At 48.2% G+C, this 22,500-nt stretch overlaps 1 protein-coding gene across 6 annotated transcripts in view; it reads left to right on the forward strand.

Annotated features, from left to right (window-relative positions):
* cux1a (cut-like homeobox 1a) overlaps window positions 1–22,500 on the forward strand; it is a 112,615-nt gene that overhangs the window by 12,324 nt on the left and 77,791 nt on the right. For 3 of the 6 annotated variants that reach the window (XM_035535803.1, XM_035535808.1, XM_035535804.1), the window contains exon 2: window positions 10,879–10,989. In XM_035535803.1, coding sequence (XP_035391696.1) covers window positions 10,879–10,989 — 111 coding nt within the window. Of the gene's footprint in view, window positions 1–4,155; window positions 4,268–10,774; window positions 10,990–22,500 lie in introns of all 6 variants that reach the window. The other 3 variants (XM_035535805.1, XM_035535806.1, XM_035535807.1) reach the window with 3 other exon arrangements.

Raw genomic sequence — 22,500 nt, forward strand, 5'->3', positions numbered from 1 at the left:
CACTCACAGGGGTCCACACAGACTCTCTACACTCACAGGGGTCCACACAGACTCTCTACACTCACAGGGGTCCACACAGACTCTATACACTCACAGGGGTCCACATAGACTCTATACACTCACAGGGGTCCACATAGACTCTATACACTCACAGGGGTCCACACAGACTCTCTACACTCACAGGGGACCACACAGACTCTCTACACTCACAGGGGTCCACATAGACTCTATACACTCACAGGGGTCCACACAGACTCTCTACACTCACAGGGGTCCACACAGACTCTCTACACTCACAGGGGTCCACACAGACTCTCTACACTCACAGGGGACCACACAGACTCTCTACACTCACAGGGGTCTACACAGACTCTCTACACTCACAGGGGTCCACACAGACTCTCTACACTCACAGGGGTCCACATAGACTCTCTACACACAGGGGTCCACACAGACTCTCTACACTCACAGGGGACCACACAGACTCTCTACACTCACAGGGGACCACATAGACTCTCTACACTCACAGGGGTCCACACAGACTCTCTACACTCACAGGGGTCCACATAGACTCTCTACACTCACAGGGGTCCACACAGACTCTCTACACTCACAGGGGACCACACAGACTCTCTACACTCACAGGGGACCACATAGACTCTCTACACTCACAGGGGTCCACACAGACTCTCTACACTCACAGGGGTCCACATAGACTCTCTACACTCACAGGGGTCCACACAGACTCTATACACTCACAGGGGACCACACAGACTCTCTACACTCACAGGGGTCCACACAGACTCTCTACACTCATAGGGGTCCACATAGACTCTCTACACTCACAGGGGTCCACACAGACTCTCTACACTCACAGGGGTCCACACAGACTCTCTACACTCACAGGGGTCCACACAGACTCTCTACACTCACAGGGGACCACACAGACTCTCTACACTCACAGGGGACCACACAGACTCTCTACACTCACAGGGGTCCACACAGACTCTGTGGAGTGATCCGTGTAGTCTTAGGTATCCTGGAGTGGTCTGTAGCACGCTGAAGCAGTGTTTGGTAGTATGGGGCGGTCTGTGATGTTCCCGGAGTGGTCTGTCGCACGCTGGAGCAGTCTTTGGCAGTCTGGGGCGATCTGTGATGTCCGGGGTCTCTGTTCGGCAGGCGTGAGGCCTCTGCTGGCACTTGTGGCTGTGCTGGCCGTGAGCCAGAGCAGACTTTAAACAACACGCTTTTAGAATGGCTGCTGCATGTCAGACAACTTGCAGCATCGTTAAACACATCAGTCTGCTGCTCAGAACCAAATCACTATAAATACTGAACCATTAAAAGGAGGTTCACACTCCTGCACTCTGCTTTTCTGTTATAATGTTTTGTTCAAAGGAGGGGATGCAGAGCAGTACTACTGACACCCTGGTCAGCATTAGCGTATATATGTGTGTTTTTTTTTTAAACCTACTGTATAATAAGTCAGATCTTCTGTGTGTGTGTGTGTGTGTGTGTGTGTGTGTGTGTATGTGTGTGTGTGTGTGTGTATGTGTGTGTGTCCAGTTATGACATTTCAGCTTTTACTGCTTTCCATTTTCTGCTGCAGGTGTGTGTGTGTGTGTGTGTTTGTGTGTGTGTGTGTGTGTGTGTGTGTGTGTGTGTGTGTGTGTGTGTGCGCACGTGCAGGTGTGGGTTTGAGGGAGTGTGTGTAACATCCTGTAATCTAAAAATGTCTCTGAACGGTGCTGCGCTGAGGCAGGCAGGGGCATTATGGGACATTATGGCAGTTTTCAAACCAGCCCATCTAAAGCATTTCAGTCTGTCATTATGGCGTTCACCGAGCTTTGGGATAATCAGGTGCTTTCTGTTTTAATCCATGATTATGGCATTAACTCAGTTAAACACACGTCAGGACAGGCATATCGCATTTGAGTCTAGAAGCTTCCATTACGAGGAGCACCATGAGCTGTACGAACCCTCCCAGCCCTGCAATATTGTCAGGCTAAAAGACTTCATCAAAAATGAGAACAGACATGGTTCCAGAAACTTCAAGTATAATCTCAATTTTTAAAGATTTTCTGTCTGCCTAAAATATTAAAACTCTGTTGTGTTTCACTGTCCGTGACTGTAATTTTCGGCAGCAAGTTTTGTGTTTTTCATTTGTTGATAGGTCAAGTAAAACCCGAACTTTTGGATGTTTTCCCTGTGTTAAGGGTGTTTTTGGAGCTGAAGGGTTGCTGGTTTAATTCGGGGGCGGGGCTGTGGTGTCTCCGCCCCCTGTGCTGTCTCACTGCTCTGGGCTCTAACCACAGGAGTCACCGCCAGTCCTGAGCCTGCAGGTCACTTTGGAAAAACACGAATGTTTTCCTCATAAAATGAGAGAGGAGCTAAACACAGTCCTCCAGGGGTAAAAATGGTAACGTTAGCACAGGGCACTGTGAGCCATGACCTCAGTGGTGTAGGCCACTGTCTGTTGCTGAGGGGCTGGTCGCTCAGGTGCAGCTTACCCCCCCCCCCCACACACACACACACACACCGAGCGTGCCAACACCCACCCTGGCATCCGTGGTGCGGGCAGCACACGCCGAGCGTTTAGGAGCGCAAGCGCGCGTGCGTGTGTGTGTGTTGGCGCGTGTCTGTTTGTATGCACGCCTGCCGGATTTCTGTCCGCACGTGTACATGTGTGCGTGTGTGTGTGTGTGTGTGTGTGTGTGTGTGTGTGTGTGTGTTCGTGTGTGAGATTTGGCAGTGTGAGTGTGTGAAAGAGGAGCTGCATGGAGAGACTGCTGTTCCTGACTCAACATGCTGGGAAAACCACACACCAGACAAACTGATTGGACCGAGCTTTGACACTGTGTTTTTCCTGCTCCCACTGGCTTTCTCTGGAGCGCAGCCAGCACACTAGGATACACACACACATACCACACACACACACACACACACACTCCTGTTTACACTGACATTATTAAGAGAGACAGCTGCTGAAATGGCAAATTGACATTCAAAATGCAAAACAAATTTGAGAAACTAAACTTGGGTGGCAGGGTGGTGAGGCAGGGTGGTGTACAGGGTGGTGCGCAGGGTGGTGCGCAGGCCCCGGCCCTATTGACGGCCCAGACTCCACTCTGGCCCTCCGGCTGCCTGTCCGAGCCCTGCGACTTGGCACCACAGCAAAATAACAATCCAGAATGGGGATTCATTTTTGTTTCAGCTGGTTTGTGCTGTTGCTGTGTGCTAGGGTGAGGCATCCCTCACCACGTCCAGGAGCCAGCCAGGGTCAGGAGCGTTGCGGTCGTGCGCGTTGGCCGGACGTGGGTCAAACACGGTGCCGAAACACAGAGGACAGTGGACGGCTCTCTCCCTGAGCAGGGGCAGGACAATTCAGGCGCTCATTTCTCCTCCCTTATGGAAAGAAAAATCCACAAATGCTGAACGGTATGACTTATGGGCGCTAAAGGTTTTGTAGATAATCAATCGCGAATTTTCTTCCCTCTGTCCGCTTTAAACGTTTTTACAGTTTTGACTCACAGTCGTCAGGCCCCTGTCGTGTTGACTGAACCTCTTTTGTTGTTTTGAAGTGTTTTTGTTATGACTCAGCATGTTGGGTCTTTGAAGCGACTCAGAGGGAGTGACGCTCCTGGTGTTGTGTGTAAGGGTGATGAAGCTCAGCGCAGGGGCTGCGTGGACGAAGGGAGACTGCTGAGTCAGCGTTTGACTTCTCTTCTTTCCGCTCAGCACTCGGAATATTTTTTGCTGATGTACTGCTTCTGCCTCTTTCGCTATGCTCTTGTGCGCTTTTATGTCCGACTTCATGTGGTTTCTACTTCTGTATCCTTCAGTAGAATACGCTCACAATTCTCCCTCTCTCTCTCTCTCTCTCTCTCTCTCTCTGTCTCTCTGTCTCTTTCTTCCTCTTCCTCTTCCTCTTCCTCCAGAAATGGTCTATGGAGTATTTGGAATCGAGTCTGTTTTCAGTTTTTATATAGAAGACTCAAACCAGATCCAATCCAGATACTTAAGATGCACAAAACTACAAAGTGTAATCATGGTTTCTCTCTCTCTCTCTCTCTCTCTCTCTCTCTCTCTCTCTCTCTCTCTCTCTCTCTCTCTGTCTCTCTCTCTCTCTCTCTCTTTCCTGTTGACATTCGGAAGTAGGCGGGTTAAGACCTTTTTGAGGTGTTGTCTGCTCCACACACTTCCAGCAGCTGTGGGAAGACTCACACTGAGCTAATGAAGGTCGATTAGCTCTACCACTGCTCCCAAGGTCAGTTAATGTGTGTGTGTGTGTGTGTGTGTTTAGGTCACAGTGTGATTGGACGGGGGCCAGCACTCTCTCACACTGCTCCCGAGACTTCAACCATCCCCATTTTCATCACTCTTCACTACCTTCACCCTGACCCCAACCCTGACCCCGACCCCAAACCTGTGTGAATATATGGGTCTTGTGTGTGTGTGTGTGGGGGGGGGGGCGCTGGACTGGCAACCTCTAGTATACCTCTACCAGCACATGGATGTGAGCTGGAAAATTCACAGAAGACCGTTTTCCCGCTCTGCCCTTCCACTCAGTCCACACGAAGCCTCTCGGCCAGACGGGAAGCAGCTGTGCCAATGGGCTCCGTCGCCTCGGCTCGAGACAAACGCCTCCACAGCTCACGGTGTCAGTTTACAGTCAATAGCAGATCGGAGTGTTGATAAGTTGATAAGTTAACCAGTGCAGGAGGGTCTGAGCACCAGCAGCTGAGCTCGATGCTGCAGAGAAGACACGGTTTATGCCTTCATTAGTCAGCAGTGCTGTGTTGACACCAATACACCCCTCCCTCTCGCTCTCAATCTCTCTTTCACCACCTCCCATCCACACATACCAATAGCTGTGTCTGGAGAAACTACAGCCTAACACGCGTCTAACTGTACATTATAATGCGTGTGCCCCGGCGGAGGCACGTCTCGACACGTCCCCCCCACCTCCAAAGCCTCCGTCAGAATCTGAGCCGCTCCACCGCATACGGGTTGGAAGGGCACCGGAGCCCCTCGGCCCTGCGCCCGCGACAGGTGGGCGTAACTCTGCCTCACACAGGGCCCTCTGTCCATGGCCCCAGGGCCGCACAATTAACCGCCTGTTGGCACAAACAGAACGAGGCCTCTCCGCGTTATCTCGGCTTCATGACGCTAACGGCCAGGCCAGCTCTGAAATGCCGATCACAGTTCACAGTGCGTGCTGCGGCATAAACAGACCCCGTGTTAAGATGCGGATAAGTGAAGCATGTGGCTGGGAACAGAGCCTGCCGGCGGAGGAGAAGGAGATTTTTCTTGTCCTGTTTCTGGGACTGCTGATGCAGAAAGTAATTGGTCTCCACGCGGAACACAGGACTCCCGGTGAGGACATTAGGACCAAGAAAAAACACTGAAAAAGCACATGATGATGATGATGATGATGATAATTAATAAAAACAACAACAGCAGCAACATCCATATGACATCAACCATAATAATAATAATAATAACAATAAGAGTAGTAGCGGTAAAACAATTGTATTTCATTTCACTGCATTAACTGTGAATAGGTGGATATGTGTGTTGAAGACCAAAGAGTGTGTTTGGGGCGTGGCTGTGTGTGGCGGGGCCGTGTGTTTGTGGGCGGGGCTGTGTGTTTGGGGCGTGGCCGTGTGTTTGTGGGCGGGGCCGTGTGCTTGTGGGCAGGGTTGTGTGCATGCCCAGACCCAGCTCTCCATGGCAGCCTCCTTCCTCCGATTCCCTGCTCTAAAGCTCTCGGAGCATTCAAGGAATGCTGTTATCCATGGGGGAGGAACTTCAAAACCTTTCTTTACATACAGGAATGTGTGTGTGTGTATGTGTGTGTGTGTGTGTGTGTGTGTGTGTGTGTGTGTGTGTGTGTGTGTGTGTGTGTGTGTGTGCGTGCACACGCGTGAATACATTTGTGTTTAAAGGTGTGTGATTTTATGTGACTTTATCATATTTTACACTAGTCTGTGATTTATTTTGGATGTTGATAACAAACCCTGAATTCTGGGAAATAAGATATCGTCAGGTGAAGTGGACGCATAGTCTGTGATGTCAGTTTTTGCTCTTGGCACATAATAAATCATACAAAAAATAAAATGCATTATGGCGACAGAGAGATAGATAGATAGATAGATAGATAGATAGATAGATAGATAGATAGATAGATAGATAGATAGATAGATAGATAGATAGATAGATAGATAGATAGATAGATAGATAGATAGATAGATAGATAGATAGATAGATGCTTGGAGGGAGATAGATCCATACAGAGAGATGCGGGGGGGGGAGAAAGAGAGAGAGAGAAAGAGAGAGAGAGAGAGAGAGAAAGAGAGAGAGAGAGAGAGAGAGGGAGATACAATGTTTTTTTTTGCAGTAGCTCCTTGATCCCTCTTCAGCTCACAAAGCCAGTTAGATTTCCAACACACACTGTGTGTAGCTTGGCTGCTGTAGTTATGTGTGTGTGTGTGTGTGTGTAGATGTAGTGTGTGTATAGCTGTGGTGTGAGTGTGTAGATGTGGTGTGTGTGTGTTTTCTTCCGTCAGCAGCTGCTGGCGCTGTAATGACCCAAATGTACTGCGTCACAAACAGACCCCATAAAGGCAGGAGTGATTCTTATGCAAATGAGCTGCAGTTTGCGCATATATAATGAGACTTGACCCCACTGGCCTAATTATGGAGTGCAAGTGTGTGTGTGGCGGTATGCGTGTGTTCAAACAGAGAGTTACATTATTAAGCTCAGAGAATCTGGCTGTCCTGATTAAATGCTGCATTCCACAATATGAAATGTAAATTGCTTAATAAATAAAACAGTTATGCGTTTGGGTCATAGTGTGTTTGTGCTGTGTTAAAGAGAGATTCAAAGCATGGAGTGGACTGTGTGTGGACTTTGTGTGGACTCTGTGTGGACAGAATGGACTGTATGTGAACTATATGAAGCAGAGCACTCACACACACACACACACACGCATACACACACACACACACACACACTGCTTCACACCTCTCATCATCTGAAGTCACACACCTACTGAAGGCTAAAGGATCTTTTTCCCAAGGACAGACAAGGTTAAGTTCACAAACTTGCTTGCCAGATCTTTGCTAGGTGTGTTTATCTGCCTGTAGGCCAGCACATAGCTCCAGAGCTCACAGAAACCGCTCAACTTTAAGATTACAGACTCAGACAAAGCGGCTCTCTTACAAATAGTGACATTAATAACTCCGACATTGATAAAGAACCTCATGGCTGTGCCACGGTAAAAATAGATTAGCTCTCCTGGAATTGTGGTCCAGCAGGAAACGCAGATACTTGTGTTTGCATGTTTGATAAAGCCACTCTTATGGCAGGAGCAGGCGCTACAATGTCAGCATGGACCAATCAGTGATTACTGTTCACTTTGAGCGGTTTGTCGAGTCGTTTTCCACATTTTTCATGCAGATATATTACCGGGGGGATGTAAAACGCATATAATTCAGCTAGTATCTGATACTTGGGCGGTTGTACTGTGGTAAGGCCGTTTTTTGGTTGTAGTTCTCTGTCTCTCTGCTGGGTCCCTGCCCCTTTTTGTGCGCCTGTGTGGTACCAGAACCTGGCGGGACCAACGGGGCAGATGAGAGCGGCGGAGAGATAGAAAGAGAAGAGGAAGAGAGGTGAGATAAAGATAGAGTGCGAGGGAGAGAGGAAGTGAGGGACGAGAGAGAGAGAGAAAGAGAGAGAGAGGACCGGAGAACGTGGCCTGCCTGATGTCTTTCTGTAGCGAATGCAGCTGATAGTATCTGGCAGAGCTGGGTGCACTGGGGAGTCCTGTAATCTGTTCCATCAGCGTTCACTACTGAACAAATTAACTAAGACAAGCGCCACTGCCTGAGCCAGCAGAATTCTTCCATTAGGAGAATTAGAAAGCTATTATGGAGAACAGTTTAGTCCTTTATATAAACTCTTCCCTGGGCCGGACGGCAGGCCAAGTGCCGCGGCTTCACCCCCTGGGGGAGGAGATCAGGAAGGAGAAATATAACGTCTTTAACTGCTTTATACATCAACATTGAATATTAACACTTTCCCATACAGATGTTTCAAAGAAATTGGCATAGTCCTTCTTGGGAAAATGTACATTCAAATTTCTTAAAAAACATCTGTAGCACCAAATAGAAATAGAAATATATTAATACTACACAGAAACCAAATTAGGTTGCAATTAGGTTTAAAATTAGTGGAGGTATGAATTTTTGAAAATGAGTAATTCTTCATTTGGGTAAAATATGATTTATATTTTTTAATTTGATTAACATTCAGCAAATATTTAAATGAATACATGTTGCAATATATCCTTAGGGTTTCTTGGATGTTCAGTACAAATTTCAACCTAATCCAGTGAAAAATAGACAATCGGTGAGGCTTAGAATACACATAAATTTAGCATTAAACCCCAAGGTTAGGCCCCAGCGTTAGACCCCAGCTTTAGTCCCCAGTGTTAGACCCAAGATTTAGACCCCAGCCTTAGACCACAGATTTAGATACAAGCTTTAGAATCCAGCGTTAGACTCCAGCTTTAGACTCCAGCGTTAGGCCCCAGTGTTAGACCCCAGTGTTAAACCCCAGATTTAGGACCCAGCATTAAACCCCCAGATTTAGGCCCCAGCGTTAGACCCCGGCATTAGACCATTGTGTTAGGGTAAGTGTATGAGTATGAGTGAGTGTGATCAAGTGTGTGTGAATGAGAGTTCGTGATTATGTGTAAGGGTGAATGGGGAAACGTGATTGTTAGTGTGTCTGTCTGTACGTGTTATTGTGAATGTGTAAGTATGGGTGTGTTTATGTGTGTGAGTGTGTAAATGAGAATGTGGGTGTGTAAATGTGTGTGTGAGTATGGGTGTGAATGTGTAAATGTGTGTGAGTATGTAAATGAGAGTATGGGTGTGAATGTGTAAATGTCTGTGAGTGTAAGTGAGAGTGGCTGTGAATGTGTAAATGTGTGTGAGTGTGTAAATGAGTATGTGGGTGTGTAAATGTGTGTGTGAGTATGGGTGTGAATGTGTAAATGTGTGTGAGTGTGTAAATGAGTATGGGTGTGAATGTGTAAATGTGTGTGAGTGTGTAAGTGAGAGTGGCTGTGAATGTGTAAATGTGTGTGAGTGTGTAAATGAGTATGGGTGTGAATGTGTAAATGTGTGTGAGTGTGTAAGTGAGAGTGGCTGTGAATGTGTAAATGTGTGTGAGTGTGTAAGTGAGAGTGGCTGTGAATGTGTAAATGTGTGTGAGTGTGTAAATGAGTATGGGTGTGAATGTGTAAATGTGTGTGAGTGTGTAAGTGAGAGTGGCTGTGAATGTGTAAATGTGTGTGAGTGTGTAAGTGAGAGTGGCTGTGAATGTGTAAATGTGTGTGAGTGTGTAAGTGAGAGTGGCTGTGAATGTGTAAATGTATGTGAGTGTGTAAATGAGAGTGTGCTTTGTGCAGTCTCCTTGTTCACTGTACTCAGGAGTAGGCAATGCACTGCTGAAATGACATCTGGCAACCATATGCAGCGAACAAATCGAGTTAATTAGGCTGGACGCTCCCACAGCCCTCCGACACAGTGCCTGGGGGGTCGAGTTGACCGCCGGCGATGTCCTGACCTCACAACTTTATCAGCTCTGCAGCCCCACAGTGCCAGAAAAGCACTCTGGACCAACACCCAGGATACTGTTCTAGAGCAAGCCGAAAATGAGATGCTAAAACAGGCCTCATCTCCCCCCAAAGCCACACATGCTGATCTGAGATCAGCAGCAGGACTCTCTCATGCATCCCCAAGCAGAATGCGGGTAGGCTTCTAAAGCTGGGTTCTAACAGTGGGCTCTAATGTTAGACTCAACGCTGAGTTCTAATGTTGGGTTCCAACTCTGGACTCTAACACTGAGTTCTACCGGTGGGTTCTAACAGCAACTCTGGGTTCTAACGCTGGGCTCAGATACACTTGCTCACAATCACACAGTCACACAGACATTCATACTCACACTCTGACTCAAAATCACACTCATCCTCACCTTTGCTTTTTTTGGATGGGGGATTCCCCCAGTTTTTTCCCTATATTGTTCATAGCCGATTCCCACCTGTCACACTATCAGGTAATTCTCCCCGTCACACGACAGCTGCCAAGCGGGGAGGCCACGGGTCATCATGCGTTTCCTCCAAGGCCCAGGCGGCCAATCACAGCAAGCTGCACCTCATGTAACATCTGGGGTGAAGTGACATGCTCAGAGGATAGCGCTATCTGATCCCTTCTGGTGATTGGCCATCGTGTCTGTAATTGACAGGGCAGGGTGCATATACCATTCCCCCTCCTTGAGAGCAGGGCCAGTTTTGCACTCGGTCTCCTGGAAACACATGGCTGTGGCATCCCACATTTCACCTCAGCGTTTCACAGTGATCAGCACTCTAGCTCAAACTGATGCTCTGCTGTCCAGTCAAAATAAAAAAGACTTCACGATTGGTCCGTTTGAGAAAGCTAGTCACAGCAATTTAACCCTGACCCCAGCCTTAACCCTAACCTTGGCCCATTTGAGAGTTAGTCGCAGTAATTTTGAACTACTGTGCTATTTTAGGGCTTGCTGTTCTGAAAATGAGAGACTTGTTACCCGAATGCACTGGACTATTTTTACTGTGAACATTGTTTGAAGCTCTGTACAGGCTGTATGACACACGTCATGTACTGATATTTGGGGAGTTCCTTCACAAATGTATGAACATAATGTGAACCTTTTTTTTTTTTCTAGGTTCCTCATCCATGTGAACCGTAAACCACGCGCATGTGTGTGGAAGACGGTGCGGCCCTTGTGTGTGAACAGCGCATCTGATGTGCAGTTGTATCTCCTCACAGAAAGAGCTGGATGCCACAACCACTGCTCTAGCCAGCAGGCAGAATGAGAACCAGCAGTCCAGGAAGAAACTCCTGGACCAGACCCGCGAGTTGAAGAAAAACACTCCAAAGGTGAGAGAGAGAGAGAGAGAGAGAGAGAGAGAGAGAGAGAGAGGCTGTGTGGAGATGACCTGAGTGTCATTTTCAGTGCTCTGAAACACAGGTCATAGGTCACAGGGGCTGTGGTTGTATTCTCCCGGCGAAGGTCTTCTCAATTTCAAAAGGCTCCGTTTTTCTGTTGCTGATGTCCGTTGTCCTTTCCTTTCAGTGCTTCATCTTTCAAACGTTTTAGCTGTGTGACGTGTGAAGTGTAAACCGCAGCTGATTGAGATGTAAATGTAAAGTGTAGCTTTGTAAAGTGTTAAGTGTGAAGTGTAGCTGTAAGAGTGGCGCTATGGCTGCTTGAAATGTAGCTGTGTATGTTGTAAGTGTTGCTATATGGCTGTGTGAAGTGTAGCTGTATTGCTGGGTAGGTGCAGCTGTGTGAAGTGTAGCTGTATAAAGAGTAGCGCTATGGCTGTGTGAAGTGTAGTTGTGTGAAGTGTAGCTGTATAGCTGTGTGAAGTGTAGCTGTGTGAAGTGTAGCTGTATAGCTGTGTGAAGTGTAGCTGTGTGAAGTGTAGCTGTATAAAGTGTAGCTGTATGGCTGGGTAATTGTAGCTGTGTTAATTGTGAAGTCATGCTGTGTAAAGTGTGTAGTGTTCCTGTGTAAAGCATAGCTGTTTAAACTGTATCCTAAAGTGCATGTTTGTAAAATATAGCTTGGGAAGGCTGGCTTTGTGAGCTGTGGTCTCTGATAAATGACACATGTGGTCAGAATCATTTGAACCATCGATGCGTCATCCATTTTACAGTATATTTCTTCTGCATGGTTACGTGTGTGTGTGAGAATGTGTGTGTGTGTGTGTGCGCGCGTGCATGTGCCCCATGGACGATGCTATGGGTATAAGTCACTGCTTTGGTTTGATGTGACACTGGCCAATATTCAGACCGTTAAGTCAGACCTTTTATTTATCGGACTGTGTTTGGCGGTAAGATAAGGGCGTCGTCTGTCAATGAAACGTGTTTATCAGGTTATTCGTTATCGAAAACGCACGGCCATCTTGTAACGCAATGATGCGTCAGCCGTGTTTACGATTCCCCGAGCGTGCTGATGAAATGGGGGCCGTGATAATGAACCCAGTGACCAGGAGGACTTTCCTAAGCTGGCGTAGAATTCCGGGTTTTGCATCCTGTTCCGATCAGCGTAACTGCTGGGACAACCAGGAGATAGCCATGTCCTGCACAGAACGCTTGTGATCGGCACGTCGTGGCATTTTTAGACGTGACGTCGGACAGGTGTCCGCGGTCTTCGGCAACATATCCCTCTAACTGGCCCGGTCACCTCTGCCAGGAAACTAGGGGGTGCCGCGGAGCTCTGAGTGCCTCCTTATCTTCGATCCCAGCCGACTCTCCTCTTTTAGTCTGCTGCAAATTCCTCAGGCCTCTCCCCGAGAGCGCTGAGAACGAAACGGAAAAGAAAAAAGCGTGTTTTGTCTACGGCGCTCCTATAAATCAGGCTTCCTTTCCAGTGAAACTGTCCAGAGTTGAAATTTATGCCCCAGCTTAATAAGCCGTTACTAAATGAATCGTGGTGGGGGGATCGGCCGGGAAGGTGGGCCGTGGGGGACTGTGTGTGAACTCTGGGGAAAGTGATCTGATTGCCCCGCCGTCCACACTTCAAAACATCAAGAGCTTTCAGTCGGAGGGTGGAAACTTTATCGCTGACAAGGCAGCCTGGAAAGTTACCTTAATGACTGAGGTGGTTATGTGTGTGTGGGTGTGGGTGTATGTGTGGGTGTGGGTGTGGGTGTGTGTGTGGGTGTGGGTGTGGGGGTGTGTGTGGGTGTGGGTGTGGGTGTGGGTGTGTGTGTGTGAGTGTGTGTGGGTGTGGGTGTATGTGTGGGTGTGTGGGTGTGGGTGTGGGTGTATGTGTGGGTGTGGGTGGGTGTGGGTGTGGGTGTGGGTGTGGGTGTGGGTGTGTGTGTGGGTGGGGGTGTGTGTGGGTGTGGGTGTGTGTGTGTGAGTGTGTGTGGGTGTGTGGGTGTGGGTGTGGGTGTGTGGGTGTGGGTGTGGGTGTATGTGTGGGTGTGTGTGGGTGTGGGTGTGGGTGTGGGTGTGAGAGAGACAGAGAGAGTGTTTATAGGCCAGTGTAGTATACCCTGGAGTTTCTGAGAGAACTGGTAACAAGAGATTTTTGAGTTTACCACTGACCTGCAGTTTTTGTTGTGTTGTTTTTTTTCTTGTTTAATTTTGTTTTCTTTGAAATCTTGTAAAAACATATAATCTTGTTAATACTGTTATGGCTGGGTTAATTAGCATAGTTTCACAGATTTCTGAATTAATAGCATGTTTCTTTTTGCTTTTATGGAACTTTGGTAAGATGGTAATGCTTAATGGTTAACAGCAATGTTCAGGTTGAGGGATGTGGGAGGATTGTTGCTGCTGACCCCGCAGTTGACCCCGCGGTTGACCCCATGGTTGACCCGCCATGCTTCCGGATATCTGTGGGCTAGAGATGACTGCAGAAAGTACGGGGGGGGGTTTGGGGGTTTTTTTTGTAATTATTTTTAAAATCATTTTGCATTGCTTTGCCATTTCTCTGCCTTCCCCACACCTGTTAAATGAATAATCTCAAGTAGACATTAAAATCTGACCCAGATACATTGTTTTGTGTTTTTTCACTAATATTTAACCCAAACAACTAGCATGCTTAGTGACTCAATGGTGAAAAGCTTTTTTTTTTTCTTAAGTTCGTTTTGCCCTTGAAGTTGGTGTGGTTCCAGTTGAAGCCTTAGATCAGACGACGTGATTGGCTCTCGCTGGGGACTTTGTCTTTCAGACTTTCGGCACCTCCGCTTCTGCCCGAGTCAAGTTCCTCACCGGCGTCTATCCTTTCAGAGAAGTGTGTAATTCAGAGACGTGTTAAATCGAGAGAGTCTCTCTTCCAGACGGACAGTGTGCAGAGCAACACGTTGCCTGTGTTTCATTTCCAGGTTTGGTTTGGAGTAGTTTTCTCTTTTGATAACCACATGCTCAACTGGAGCCTGGGAGCTGAGGGAAAGTGCCCGAGTCGCTCTGAAAATGGCTCTGGGTCCTGTGTGGTTTTTATTCATCGGAATGGATGTTCCTTAAAGAAGCCGGGTGATTGGCCCCTGAGCGCTCGGGCTACGAGAGTGTCGGGGGTTTGATTGGCTGGCATGGCAGGTTAGAGAAAGCTCCGCACTGAACTTCCCTGACAGAGGGAATACAGTAATTAGGGCTGATCCGTTGGCATGGCGCCCACGCTGGCAGACTGGCGTCTTACCCTGTTAATTATAGCTCTCCCTTCCCAATCACGATGTGATGGTATTTACCAGGCAGCGTGTGTGTGTGTGTGTGTGTGTGTGTGTGTGCTACTTTCTCACTAAACCATGCCTTTGAAGTCAGGGACAGGCAGGGAGGAGGGAGGTGGACAGATAAGACAGGGGTCGTAAAACGTAGCCCCTGTTTGGAAACCCTGGGCAGTTCCAGAGCTGAGACCCGCCAGTTACTGCTGAGATTAGCAGTCGTAGTTGAACCAATCACATAAGAGCAAAAAAAAACCACACACACAAAAAAACCACACTAACGATCAGGCGTGCATTTGGCATTGTTAATTAGATACTTCTTTAGTCTAAACTTCTCTCTGTCTTTTGTGTGTGTTGTGTTTGTGTGTTGTGTCGTATGGTTCCTGTGGCCAGCAGGACCTCAAGGGGCATGGCTGCACGTCACTTCCTCATTCCCAGGGTCGTGTAATTGGCTGGTTTGCAGTTATTGGGCAGTTGCTAGTGTTTAGCAGTAGCCCCTCCTGACTCTGGGCCTCCTAACAGATGGAGAGTTTTCGGTTCTAAATCTTGATGGAGGGGCAGGTTGCTAGTGGAAGTGGAAATGGGTCTGTGTGTAGCAGTGGGGTCTCCTGTACCACAGAGCAGACCCAACGCATCTCCCACACACACACACACTCACACACACAGACACATGCACGCGCACACACACACACACACACACACACACACACACACACACACACTCCCATTGATTACACACCACACACACACACACACACACACACACACACATTTCCTATCGTGCAATTGCTTAATTTTTATCAAGTGATTTGCTATTGTTTACATGATCTTGTGTATTTATTTTGTCATGCTGAGATTGCATTTTCATTTGGTGTAATTTTCATGCAGTTTTCATGTTTGGTAGACAGATTCTCTCTGTGTGGGCTTGGGAAAATTGTTCAGTGACTATTTATATTTTTTGTGTGAGCAAAAAGTGTATTAGTGTAGCTGTTGTATGTGTAGCCATAGCATTTAGTTGGGAGGGGCAGTGTGTGTGTGTGTGTACGTGTGTGTGTACGTGTGTGTGTGTACGTGTGTGTGTGTGTGTGTGTGTGTGTGTGTGTATATCTGTGGGTTGGCAGAGTGTCTATGACTGCTGGTCAGGTTTCATTGTGGAAAGTATTCTGTCTTTTGTTAGTGTAATCAAATGTGATCTTATACATCCACACCTTCATTTTTTTTACATCATTTAGCTGACACATTTATCCAAAGCAACTTACAATTATGTATGAATTTGAGCAACTGAGGGTCAACTGAGGGTCAAGGGTCCTGCTCCGGGGCCCAACAGTGGCAGCTTGGCAGTGGTGAGGCTTGAACCAGCAACCTTCTGTGTACTAGTCAAGGAACCACTGAGCACGCACACACACACACACACACACACACACACACACACACACACACACACACACACACACACACACACACACACACACACACACACACACACACACACACACACACACACACACACACACACTTACACTTGACAGACGTCCTGTAACCCTGAGTGAGATTGTGTGTAGTTAAGAGTAATGGTACCTCTGTCTGTTTTTAGACTCCATTGAGCATGGCGCTCTGTTCTCCTCGTTAGCACATGCTCTTTACACACTAGCAGGCAGTAGTTTTCCACACGCCCCAGCCAAGCCAAACTTCACCACTGACAGGCTGACCGGCTGAGAGGCTAAGAGGCTTGCCTGCCTTTACGTTGCAATCAAGGGAGGGGCTGCCATGACCATCAGCTGAAAGTAGCCTGTGAGCTGTAAGGAGATATCCGCTGTACCCGCCGTACTTGCCGTGCCTACTGTACCCGCGGTGCCCACTGTGCAGCAATGCCTCCTGCTGCCACAGCTGACCGGGGTGCCAGGGCCGCGGGCGATTTGTCCCGAGCAGGTGTGTATTTATAGCTCCTAATGGCCATGACTCAATTCCATTGCTGTTTACTTTCAAATGTAATGGCAGCTGTAATGGAAGCTGTGCTTTACAGAGCACAGAAGGCTGTTATTCTGCCTGATGTTGCCACTTCCTGCGGTGGTGAACTGGAGGTTCTTTTCCACTCCTTTCCGTGTCGTGGGCTGGCGGAGGGCGCACGGATGCCCTCGGAGCCAGCGGGTGGGGCCGAGGGTGGGGCGCCAGCCGGGGGTCCTGCCACACGCGTCTGTAGGGTGGCTTCGCCCCTGCTCTGTCTTATGTATGGACAAAAAAATCTGTGACATTATTATGCTGTGCGTGTGTGTGTGTGGGTGTGTGGGTGTGGGTGTGGGTCTGCATGCTTGCATGCCTGTCTGCGCGTGCATGCATTTGTGCGTGTGTATATGCATGTGTGTGTGATTATGTGGTGTGTTTTACTTACTAATGCTCTTTTAAAGAAAAGGAAAATACCCAAATGTGACTCACTGTTTGCATGAGTGTGTGTGTGTGTGGTGTGTGTGTGTGTATGTGTATTTTGGGGAGAGGGTGGGGGTGGGTGTGAGTTTGTGTGTCTGTTTGTGTATTTATGTGTTAGATTAGTGTTTGAGTGGGTTTTTTGACTGTGTGTGTGTGTGTGTGTGTGCCTCTTGTCTACTGTCTACAAGTCTCCTTGTTACAGTGCTGTAAATGTAGCCATGTAATGTGCAGTACAGTGACAGTAATGTGTTTACTGTGCTCTCTTCTCACACAGTACGCACACATTCTTGCCACTTCACTGCGATTTGCAGTACAGGTGTCTCCCCATTCTGGCTGATATCTCTTCTGAGTACTCACCCAGTCTCTCTATCCCAGCCCAGTCTCTCTATCCCAGGTTCTGATGCGTGGTTCAGGGCCCCTGCTCGACCCCTCCCCCTCAGCCCTGGTTTACAGCATCTGTTTACAGGCTCCTGCTGGTGTTTACTCTGATGCTTTGATGCAGTTTCTTCATTCACAAGAACGTTGGCCTGTCACTCTGTGAGCCCGCGAGTCACGGTTCAGCCGCGTGCCACAGGCCCTTGCTCCTCGCCTCCTGGTTACCTGAAAATTGAATAATGCCGCTAAATCTTTTGGAATTGCGTCATCAAAGAAGAAATCAGACAAGAGAGTTTAAACCTAAACATTATGGTCTGGTGCCAAATTAGTTTAGATATTCTTAGTTCTGTAGTTGGTAGCAGATTTTTAAACTCATGTTTTCTGTCCGCATGTCAGTAGCTCTCACGCTCAATTCAGTCGAGAGAGAGTGAGAGAGAGTGAGTATGAGTGAGAGTGAGAGAGAGTGAGTATGAGTGAGAGTGAGGGAGCGATTGGGAGCAAGTGAGGATGTCGGAGAGGTCCCTGGTGATCTGCTCTTCACTCTGGGGAACATTAACCTTATATGTGCTGGATGTTCAGTGTCCAGTGAGAGAGTGGCGCTACCTTCCACTGCCTCTCACTGCCTCTCTGGACCTTCCACTGCCTCTCACTGCCTCCCTGGACCTTCCACTGCCTCCCTGGACCTTCCACTGCCTCCCTGGACCTTCCACTGCCTCTCACTGCCTCTCTGGACCTTCCACTGCCTCTCACTGCCTCCCTGGACCTTCCACTGCCTCCCTGGACCTTCCACTGCCTCTCACTGCCTCCCTGGACCTTCCACTGCCTCTCACTGCCTTCCTGGACCTTCCACTGCCTTTAACTGCCCCTCTCTGCTTTCTCATCTGTCTTAGATCAGATTAACACTTTTACTCTCACACAGCACATCTGAGATCAGGTCTCCTGCGTATTGGCTATATCTGAGATCAGGTCTCCTGCATATTGGCTATAACTGAGATCAGGTGTGCTGCGTATTTGCGATAACTCAGATCAGGTCTCCTGCGTATTGGCTATATCTGAGATCAGGTCTCCTGCGTATTTGCTATATCTGAGATCAGGTCTGCTGCGTATTTGCGATAACTCAGATCAGGTCTGCTGCGTATTGGCTATAACTGAGATCAGGTCTGCTGCATATTGGCTATATCTGAGATCAGGTCTGCTGCGTATTGGCTATATCTGAGATCAGGTCTGCTGCAGTTTGGCTATAACTCAGATCAGGACTGCTGCATATTGGCTATAACTCAAATCAGGTCTGCTGCGTATTGGCTATATCTGAGATCAGGTCTGCGGTGTATTGACTATATCTGAGATCAGGTCTGCTGCATATTGGCTATATCTGAGATCAGGTCTGTTGCATATTGGCTATATCTGAGATCAGGTCTGCTACGTATTGACTATATCTGAGATCAGGTCTGCTGCGTATTGGCTATATCTGAGATCAGGTCTGCTGTAGTTTGGCTATAACTCAGATCAGGTCTGCTGCGTATTGGCTATATCTGAGATCAGGTCTGCTGCATATTGGCTATATCTGAGATCAGGTCTCCTGCGTATTGGCTATAACTGAGACCAGGTCTGCTGCGTATTGGCTATAACTCAGATCAGGTCTGCTGTGTATTGGCTATAACTGAGATCAGGTCTGCTGCGTATTGGCTATAATTGAGATCAGGTCTGCTGCGTATAGGCTATAATTGAGATCAGGTCTGCTGCATATTGGCTATAACTGAGATCAGGTTTGCTGCGTATTGGCTATAATTGAGACCAGGTCTGCTGCGTATTGGCTATAACTCAGATCAGGTCTGCTGTGTATTGGCTATAACTCAGATCAGGTCTGCTGTGTATTGGCTATATCTGAGATCAGGTCTGCTGCGTATTGGCTATATCTGAGATCAGGTCTGCTGCGTATTGGCTATAACTCAGATCAGGTCTGCTGCGTATTGGCTATATCTGAGATCAGGTCTGCTGCGTATTGGCTATATCTGAGATCAGGTCTGCTGCGTATTGGCTATAATTGAGATCAGGTCTGCTGCGTATTAGCTATATCTGAGATCAGGTCTGCTGCGTATTGGCTATAACTGAGATCAGGTCTGCTGCATATTGGCTATAACTGAAATCAAGTCTGCTGCATATTGGTTATATCTGAGATCAGGTCTGCTGCGTATTGGCTATAATTGAGATCAGGTCTGCTTCGTATTGGCTATAATTGAGATCAGGTCTGCTGCGTATTAGCTATAATTGAGATCAGGTCTGCTGCGTATTGGCTATAATTGAGATCAGGTCTGCTGCGTATTGGCTATAATTGAGATCAGGTCTGCTGCGTATTGGCTATAACTGAGATCAGGTCTCCTGCGTATTGACCATAACTGAGATCAGGTCTGCTGCGTATTGACCATAACTGAGATCAGGTCTGCTGCGTATTGACCATAACTGAGATCAGGTCTGCTGCGTATTGTCTATAACTGAGATCAGGTCTGCTGCGTATTGTCTATAACTGAGATCAGGTCTGCTGCGTATTGTCTATAACTGTTCAGCGTGGATGGGTGTATATAAAGTCTTGCCCCCCCCCCCACCGCAAGAGAAGTGATCGAGCATGCTATGTGCGTGTGAGCGTGTGCTTGCGTGCGAGTGAGTGAGTGAGTGCGCATATGTGTCTTGCATGCAGGATGTGTGTGTGCGTGTGCGTGTGTGTGTGTGAACGTCTGTTTTGAGTCTTCCCTGTTCCTCAGTCATGGCATTCTGACCTTCCTTTCCATCCCGTGCTCACTCTTATCTCACTGTTATCTGCTTTGTGCTCGAGTGAGCCTCCATCATGTCTCCACCCGCCCTGCTCCTTCTCCGTGCCTTTTATTTGAGGTAATTTCATGTGTCTACGACCCTTCTACACTTTGACGGAATTACAAGGCAGAAATAATTGCGTAGCATAAAACTCTACTGAGAGCATTCCCGGTGTCCGGGAGGAGCAGGCATGCCCGTGTTTCCATGGAATACAATTTACAAGGAATGTTACAATTATGCAAGCTGACTGGGGAAAAAAAAGGCCGAAATAGGATGGACACCGATCACAATCCAGCCACGATACGGCCCCTAGCACAAAGCCAGGCTGCGCGTCTGTGCGTGCGTCTGTGTGTGTGCATGTTTTCGTGTGTGTGTTTGTGTGTGTGTATGTGTGCGTGCACGTGTCTCGCTGCGCGAGGTGCTGCAAACTCCGTAACTCTCTCCTCTGGAGCAGCATGCAGCATCTCTCGGTTCTTTCATTCGTTTCTTTTTCCTCTTCATTCATCCCTCACTCTTAACAGGGCTTCAGTCACTGCAGCCTTGCAGAATGAGCTCAGAGGAAGTCATTGCTAAAGAGAAGCGCTTTGCTCCTGTCTGCCCCCGTCGGTCAGGCCAGAGGTCACAGCTGATGCACATCTGATTTTAATAAAGATTTTCTGAAGTGTAGTTTATAAAACATAATATTCCCTGATAAATGAGATGGAAGAATAATTTTCTTAAATAATAAATCATTTAAATGGGTGGTCAAACTGTCGAAGATTAAAAGGCCCACACACGTGCGCACACACACGCACACACACACACAAACACACAAACACGATCAGACTGAGTGTGTGTGTGTGTGTGCTCCTTATTTTCCTTCCTTGTGTTGTGTGTCTAGGTTTGGGCTTCTTCCCTACAGACTCTCAGTGTTTCCTGAGATGCTGACACACTGTCACACATCCCTACATCCTCCTCTGATGCAGAAGTAGATCACTGAGGAAATCTCTGCTCTGTGTGTGTGTGTGTGTGTGTGTGTGTGTGTTTGCATGATAGCTTGTTTGTTGGACTTTTTTTATGTGTGTTTGTGTGTAAGCTTGTTTGTTTATTTGTGTGTGTGTGTGCATGTGTGTGTGGGATATTCCTGTCTCCTGTATGTCGGTCCACTCACTCCCTGAGCAGGGTGGAGGACAGCATGAGAGACTCAGTGTGGGTGAAGCCAGGAGTCTCTGCAAGCTGGAACCCTTCTGGGCCTCGGAGCAGGCGTGAACTCCTGGAGCTCACGTTTCCTCTTTGGAATGTAAACAGCCGAAGTGAGTCCGGCGGGTGTCCGAGCTGAGACGGCTTATCGGGAATGGGCACTGCGTGCCAGCCTGCCGGAATAACGCCAGTGCTAGTTGGCTCATCATGCCCTGCAAATGGCAGTTAGTGTGTGTGTGTGTGTGTGTGTGTGTGTGTGTGTGTGTGCGTGTGCGTGTGTGTGTGTGTGGTGATATACGAAGCATAGCGAGAGTCCTGTGCAATGGGCCCCTCTGTTCAGAGCACTAACAGAGCACCGTGATGTTCACCTCTATTGGCGTTTTCCCCACATATATACACACACATAGTTGTGCATCTGGCTGAACACAAGACAGCTGTCTGTGTGTCTGTGACCCCACAGGGTCTGTCGTCTGTCCCCCGGGTGACCTAGCGGGGGGGCACCTGTACGCGGGGCTCGCCCTCCCTCCTGGAGGTCCGGTCTCACTGCCAAGCTTTTACCATTTAGTGGTGGCACACATGTATTTTATGTAGTGGTGCCACTGTGAATAAAAGTAAGGACATTGCATTTGCAGAGAGAGGGAGGGAGAGAGGGAGGGAGGGTTCTCTCCGTTCTAGGAGTCTTCTCCAGCAGGGATCCGAGTGTTATGTGGAAAGCAGATGTGGTGAGATGTTTCCTCTTCATCACGTGTTGGTGCTGCGCTTACATAAATGTCATGTGTACAGTAGCCAGACATGCTGGGGAACAGGAGAACCAGCTGCTCTTCCTGGGAGGTTCTCCCCACCCCAGCTCTCTGTCTGTCTGCTCACACACACACACACACACACAAGCACATGCAGACACACACAGACATGCAGATGCGCACACAGATGCGCGCGCGCACACGTGTGCCAAGACACACACACACACACACACGCACACGCATTCAAAGAAATACACACACACATACATGTAGATGCACGCGCATGCAAAGACACACACACATGCATACGCATACTCTCACACCCACATACACACATTCAGAGACACGCACGTAAACACGCACATATTCTCAGACATGCAGACGCACACATACACCCCCGCACGCGGAGACGCAGACGTCAGCCGACCATGGGAATCTCCTGGAAGCCTGGTCATCATATTGTTGGCAGCTGGACGCGGTCACCATGACCGCAGAAAAGCTCTCAGTAGCCGACACTCATCATGACTTTTGGCTGCAACTCCTGCAGAGAGGAGCGAGAGAGTGTGCGAGAGGCGCAGAGAGGACAAATATGAAATGGAGAGATTTAATAATAATACCAGCGTTTGGTTCGATTGCTGGGGTTTCATTTCTCTCGGTCCCTGCGGCTGTGATTGCCACGCTCCTCGCGG

This window comes from Electrophorus electricus, chromosome 17 (assembly GCF_013358815.1).
Source record: "Electrophorus electricus isolate fEleEle1 chromosome 17, fEleEle1.pri, whole genome shotgun sequence".
Lineage (NCBI taxonomy): Eukaryota > Metazoa > Chordata > Actinopteri > Gymnotiformes > Gymnotidae > Electrophorus > Electrophorus electricus.